We start from the raw sequence: 7301 nt of genomic DNA, 5'->3' as shown, positions 1-7301 counted from the left end.
TCAAAAGGGAGAGAAAAAAAAAAATTGGCACATCACTTAAACTACAAGGCAGGTGTTACTCTGCCACAGACAGGCTGATGATGGGCAAAAGCGAGGCTTCCTCTGTCCACATCTAGAACAAAGTGGCAAAGTCTGGTCACCCAGTAGCGACGGACAGGGATGCTGGTTGACGGCGTTACCGCAGATCACTCCGAGTGAGGCTGCAGGTGCGTGATGTCACCTACGCCAGATCTCACATGAGCCCACCCCGGTGTTAGTTCACTTTATCTTGGAATATGTAGAGATTGTTGGTCGTTGCCACGGCGATGATGTTGTCCTGGGGATGCCAGGCAGTGTGAAGGATCTTCTTGTTGAAGTCCAAACTGTCCACGCTGATTTCATCCTTCTTGCGCTTGCCGCCTGCGCACACTTTGCGAGGCTTGAGGACCTGCATGGGCTTGCTGTTCTCACGGGAGGCCTCCAAGGTTACATCCCGCCTTTGGCCACGGTCGAACATCCGGAAGAAGTTGTTGTATGAGCCAGTCATCACCACACTGGGGAGGGGGTGGGGGATTTGGGGGGGGGGGGGGGGTATGATAGCCTTTAACACAAGTAAACTTGGAATAATAGCCATTATTAAAAGATTTGTGTTTAAAATGAAAGTCAGAGTCCTAGGCTTAATGAAAATGCCCCATCGCAATGTAGCCCATATTAAAATTTAAAGTAACAATTACATTTTTTTTTAATCCAATTGAATGCCAAAAAGCAGAATTTGACTTGTGATCAGCACTTCTAAATCTCAGATTATAATTAAGCTAAGAAAGCTTTGCCCTCATTTGTAGTCAACAAAAAAAATCTTAAATCAGGACATGATATTGTAAATACAGATGAGCCGCATCAACAAAGTAAACCAACACAGTGCTACTTTAAAGAGAAGAGTATTTTTTTTTCTTCTTCATGAGGTGGTATTGTCTGCATGTCCTCACCTGTCATTGCCATTCCAGCAGCATTCAAATTTATCAAAGATGCAGTCGTTCTCGTACAGCGAGCACAGCTTGCTCCTCAGGTATTCATGAACCTGGAACGATCAGACGCAAGTCATCAACAATCTAGAAGCTTATCACAATGGAAACAATCTTTCTAACGCCAGTGCACAGCAACCCCACATTAATGGTGCCGCCAAGTGGCCACTATGTGGAATTACAAGGCAAGATTTAAAGAAAGAAAAAAAAGGTGTGGCTATTGTTGAGAAAGAAGATAGAAAAAAAATGTCTTTGCTTTTGTTGTACTTTAAGCACAGTATACACAATAAGAATGAATGCACATAATTGGCAATTGATTTAAATTTGCAATGAGAACATCATGTTATTTAGTGCTCCATTGGTGGTGTGTAAATATCCCAATATAAAATAAACACTACCTATGTTGAGACTTAACAAAAAAACAAAACAATGCATGATGTGACTTTTGAACAATGTTAACTTTAGTCAGACACTAGGTTAAACAGTCTATCCCCATACTGAAAATGCTAAGCCTGCAAGGCCAAGTGACTCTAAAAAGTTAATAGTGGCGGGGAGTGTCCTCCACAGTGTTTGCCGGTCTACTGCTGTAAACTTAGTGGGGGTCTGCAGCAACAGGCCGTCCAAACAGTATCCATTCAGTGCCAATGATAAGTAACAGGTTAACGCCTCCACCTCAACAAATCTGACACATTGTCAGTCTTACCTGATAGGTCTCCACAGGCCTGTTCTCCATGTTCAGATCCCAAATCTTAACAGACAAGTAGTCTCTGGTCATCATGTAGCGTCCATTGTGGCTAAACTTGACATCTGAGATTGAGGATATGATCTCAGAGAAGAAGGAGCGATTACTGGGGTCTTCTGGCTCCTCGAACACTGGACAAGAGAAGCAGGAGGACAATACAAACAGTAGTAAGATGAGATATAGTCTGAATGCAGCATTGGCAGGTTTCTGAGTGACATTAGAGAAATGGTGTTTCCCCTTTACATGATACCTGCTTAACTCGCCTTTTTTTCATTTCACCTGGTAATAGCCAACCGGTACTTTTTCTTTTTAGGATCACCTGCATCGATTTTCCAAGCAAGCTGAGCTGATACCAAAAGGTGACGTAAAAACCGGCAGACCACTGATTGGTCAGAGAGAATAATCCTTTCCTAAACAAACCCTGTTAAAATAGTTTAGCGAGCTGTGTTTTTCAAAATAAAAATCACTTAAAGGTGAGGTGTAGCAATAAACAAATCAAAGTGCTATCCAAGTAGCTTTATGATTATTCACTTTTAGGATCCAGCACCCAGCCTTCAAAGCTTTTTAAGTATTTGTGTGAGTCGAGCCTGTCCAGTCCTATTTATTATAGTTGAGGAGTATAGTGACAAACAAAAGCAAAAAAGGTTGCAGGCATTTTTTGGGACATGTGAGTCTGATGATAATGTTGGGAGAGAGGAGGCACAAGCTGTAGGCCAGACTCCACAGACCGGCGGTTTCATGTCTTGTTTTCACGTACACCAGGAATGAGAGCCCCACCGCCCCGCGTATAGTTATACTTTTGTTAGACTATATCAACAATGTTTGGAAATTCCTCCAGATGTCCCTTATTTCGGTCGGATGTCAGTTACCTTGTGCTTTCTTTGTGTCCGAATTTTAAACTCTGGTGGATTTCTGAGGACTATGGTTAACTGCTCCTCAGATCTCTGCAGGCTAAATCCAGACAGCTAGCTAGACTATCGGTCCAATCACAGTTTTCTGACTAACCTTTGTACGTACACATGTCCCACCAAATCCAAAAAAGTTCCTTCCAGAGGCTATTTTGAGGCAGCATGTTGCTCCGTCCAGCCCTTAGTGCCACCCAAGATGACTGTGATTGGTTTAAAGAAATGCCAAAAAAACGGAGCATGTTTTTCTCCTATCCCAGAATTCTGTGTGGACTAGCCAGACCCCCCTCCGCAGAGCTGGAGGAGATTGTCTGGCAATGCAAATCTATGCTTTTGTAAATAGAAATTAAATTATATAATTTCTGCATATTTGCACCCATGTGAATGGCAAAGCAGCAGCGCAAAGTAGCAGGAGTCAGATTTCACTCATAAGGTGAAGAGACCAAGAGGAAGATGAGGCGAAGGGTTTGGTTTCAGAGTGAAAAGCAAAAAAGAAACGGGCCGGAAAGCATGTTGTGATGACATGCCAGCAGCTTTTAGTTGTTATATCTTTAGCTGCAGCATTTGAGTATGAATGTATTGCTTTTTTTTTACTTTCACAGGTTGAAAAAATGTTACATAAAAAACAAAGTTAATGTAAGTGTCTCTGCTGTTTTCAAATGTGAGGAAATGTAAAAAAAGAAGAAGAATATTACGATAAATCTTGCCTCACCCTTGGCCTTTCCTCAAGGCACCTCAGGGTGCCATGGCTGAATACTGGTTATAATGTTTATATATAAACAATCATGATATTTTGGCAATGACTTTTCTACCGCCGTGCTGTGTGTGCATCTTCAATTATTTATAAATGTGAAACCCCGCTATTCTTCTAAGATATAGTACGAGATAAAAACTTGTTGGGGGCTTAGCTTAATGAATTCAGTTCGTGAGCCATCGGTCCAAAACTGGTGATTGAAAGTGACCTAAGGAAGTACTCACATTTGGAGTGCTTGTCACACAGTGCTGACGCCCTCATGTCACACAGACGGAGGGTTCCTTTGCTGCTGCTGTAAACAAAGGTGTTACACTGATGAGGATGGAACTCGGCTGCTGTGATCACCTCCGTTAGCTCCTCCATGTTGGCCGGTTTAATGTCAACAATATCTGAAGTGCACAGGGTTAAGGAATAAACCTTTCCAAGGACTAGCAAGATGACTCGCACCGTTTAAGTACTATACTGATGTGCACAGTGCATTTTAGTAGTACAAAAGTATTTCCTAAACCTTGCTTTGAAAAATTCTATCAAGTGTCAAACTGGGCGACAACTATCCACTACGGATGGGAATCCTTTGGGTTTTTCTTCCCGGTAGCTACTAGTGCTAAAACAATACTTTAAATAACTGCCTAATCTGATACTTAAAATTATTTTTTTTATAAAAATAAATAATAAAAAGGAAGCGCATTAAATGAGCAAAATTAAAAAACGGCTTGTTTATTGTCAAGGTCACGTGGTCAAAGTTGAATGATTAAAAATGTAAAAACTTCCTTCTCCAGTAAATTGCTGTTAAACAACAAAATAATATCTTTGAATGCACCACAAGGCTTACTAGTTTCAAGTAGACGCACCATATTGTGTGGTGTTTTAGTCTCAAACCTAAATCAGGCTAAATGAAAAATAGGTTTGCTTCCAGCTGACACTGATGTTGCCATTATTAGATAATCTTATATTGCGATGAGAGGCTTGTATTTAAGGATACTGAAGCTGCGGTCGGTGATCTCGAGGTGCCAGAGGTTGATGCGGAGGTCGTCTGCAGACAGGTAAGTCTCGTCGTCACTGTTGACTGAGATAGAGTTGATATGGTAGGTGTGAGCGTTGGCAAACACCCTCCGTGGACTGGCTTCCACCATGAGGTCCATGGGTATTAAAACTGGTACCTGACAAAAAAAAAAACATAATCAAAGTATCATAAAGACAGGAATTCATTTTGAAGTTCTGAATGATCCTTGTGGCACACTGCTAGTCCGTTACAAACCTCTTTGTGGACTTTTACTACCGGAGCACGTAGCCACTGTGCATTTAATTGGCTCGATGTGACAGGAAGCACCAACACCCTCCCCATACAGGATGAATTTCAGATCAGATTGTCCATCCAATGAAAGTCGGATTTGCTTACTTATAAATCAATACAGCGGTCTAAACAGGTCATCCGTTAATAACAGATGTACAGATGTCTGTGCTGAACTTATTGGGTGCAGGTTCAGTCAAAGGAAATCTTTCAAAAATTAAAAATGCGTTCAATAAAACTAGGGATCGACCGACAACCGGTAACAGTTTTTTGAAGCTGACATGCATTTACAGCAAAAATGAGTCAAAATTAAGATTTTGGGATGTTACTTCAACATTAAACTTGTTTCAGCAATAATATAAATAAAAGCATAAATTTGAAACTTTCAACATAATACACAGTAAAAGAGTCAGAAAGTGTTGTGGGCAGGACATTAAGTCAGATTCAGTGGTGTGTGAAATCGAAGCAGACGAACAGACACAGAGCCAATGTAGCACACCTTTTAATTAATTAACTTTACCGGTTATCAGGCATTTAACCCTGGAGTTGTCCTCAGGTTAAACTGACCCGTTTCAAAGTGTTTTATATCAAAAATATGGTTTTCTTTCAATCAAATTGCCCAAAAATAACATGGATGATTCCATACAACATTGTTCAGGTAAAATTAACGATTACTTTCATTGAAGTTTTTGGGTGTTTTATTTAATCCTCACATTGTTCTTGGGTCTAATTTGACACTTTTTTTAGTTATTTATTGATTTTTTGGGACAAAGAAATGGGCCGTCAAAATGTCAACAATCGAAATATCACAAAAAGGCACCCCCAACATCGAAAAAGTTACAAAAACGTTGGGAAAAAGTGAACAAAACGTCCATTTTTTCATGGTTGACGGGGAAGACAACACAAGGGTTAAAAGGCCGATACAGATTATCTGCAGACTACCATGAAACAACCTCATAATCAGCCTATCCCTAAATAAAACCCAAATTATTGTGGGCCTACATGTAAGTATAAAATGGGAGCGTTTTGGCTGAATGCCTTGGTAACTATTCACACCCAGAAGGTGTATGATTCTGACAGGTATCCAAACAGGAGCAGCTGCCATTTTCTTTGCAGTTAGCAAAGAAAAGAAGCCAAACCGGTAGCCCATCCTGACTCGTAACACACCCATGGTTAATATTTGCATCCAAGTTTGTCCGATATGGAATTACACGGTACTTAGATTGAACATTTAACAGAGTATGAGCTTCTCCTCTAAATTAAGAAAAACAACCATTTATATATTGTACATCATACAAAGCTATTAACCTGTGTAGAGATTCAGGTTGATAGGTAGACAGTATCCACAGTCGAAGCCACCACACACCTATGTTTCACCCACAAAGAAATAATTTTGGCCAATTAGACATCTCAGGACTGTTAGCATCGAGATTTAGCTAGTCCTGTTAGATGACTCAGTTTTGTCACGCCTGTTCCTGTTAGGGCTTAAAAACGCCGATTTGATTCTATAAATATAGAATGTGGCGATCTCAGCCAGCTTGGTTTTACCCATATTCAACCTACGAACGGGTGCAATCAGCTAGAACTGATTGATAGATTTGAATACATTCCATCTACCAAAAGCATCAGTCTAACCATACAGTGGTGTGAAAAAGTGTTTGCCCCCTTCCTCATTTCCTGTTCCTTTGCATGTTTGTCACACTTAAGTGTTTCGGAACATCAAACCAATTTAAACAATAGTCAAGGACAACACAAGTAAACACAAAATGCAATTTGTAAATGAAGGTGTTTATTATTAAAAGGTGAAAAAAAATCCAAACCATCATGGCCCTGTGTGAAAAAGTGATTGCCCCCCTTGTGTAAAACATACTATAACTGTGGTTGTCCACACCTGAGTTCAATTTCTCTAGCCACACCCAGGCCTTAATATTGCCACACCTGTTCACAATCAAGGCATCACTTAAATAGGAGCTGCTTGACACAGTAAGGTCCACCAGAAGATCCTTAAAAGCTACACATCATGCCGAGAGCCAAAGAAATTCAGGAACAATTTAGAAATAAAGTAATTGAGATCTATCAGTCTGGAAAGGGTTATAAAGCCATTTCCAAAGCTTTGGGAATCCAGCGAACCAACGTGAGAGCCATTATCCACAAATGGCGAAGACATGGAACAGTGGTGAACCTTCCCAGGAGTGGCCGGCCGCCCAAAATTACCCCAAGAGCGCAGCGACGACTCATCCAAGAGGTCACAAAAGACCCCACAACAACGTCCAAAGAACTGCAGGCCTCCGTTAAGGTCAAGCGTTCATGCCTCCACCATCAGGAAAAGACTGGGCAAAAATGGCCTGCATGGCAGAGTTCCAAGGAGAAAACCACTGCTGAGCAAAACGAACATCAAAGCACGTCTCAATTTCTCCACAACACATCTTGATGATCCCCAAGACTTTTGGGACAACATTCTGTGGAGCGATGCGACAAAAGTGGAACTCTTTGGAAGGTGTGTGACCAAGTGTCCACTGTCTACCAAGACATCCTGAAGGAGAATGTCCGACCATCTGTTTGTGTACTCAAGCTGAAACGAACTTGGGTTCTGCAGCAGGACAATGAT

General features: G+C 41.1%; 1 protein-coding gene across 1 annotated transcript in view; it reads right to left on the bottom strand.

Annotated features, from left to right (window-relative positions):
- Positions 1 to 6: 6 nt before the first annotated feature.
- The window catches only part of ppp2r2ab (protein phosphatase 2, regulatory subunit B, alpha b), a 16125-nt gene continuing 8830 nt past the window's right edge, over positions 7 to 7301 (bottom strand). The window contains exons 6-10 of the mRNA XM_034897300.1: positions 4385 to 4562; positions 3627 to 3791; positions 1705 to 1874; positions 966 to 1057; positions 7 to 533 (exon numbers count right to left, since the gene is read on the bottom strand). Of these exons, the coding sequence (XP_034753191.1) occupies positions 254 to 533; positions 966 to 1057; positions 1705 to 1874; positions 3627 to 3791; positions 4385 to 4562 (885 nt within the window). The 3' untranslated portion in view covers positions 7 to 253. The remainder of the gene's footprint in view (positions 534 to 965; positions 1058 to 1704; positions 1875 to 3626; positions 3792 to 4384; positions 4563 to 7301) is intronic.

This window comes from Etheostoma cragini, chromosome 16 (genome assembly GCF_013103735.1).
Source record: "Etheostoma cragini isolate CJK2018 chromosome 16, CSU_Ecrag_1.0, whole genome shotgun sequence".
NCBI lineage: Eukaryota > Metazoa > Chordata > Actinopteri > Perciformes > Percidae > Etheostoma > Etheostoma cragini.
The sequence above is the reverse complement of the archived record's forward strand: the minus strand, read 5'-3'. Positions and strand labels throughout refer to the sequence as shown.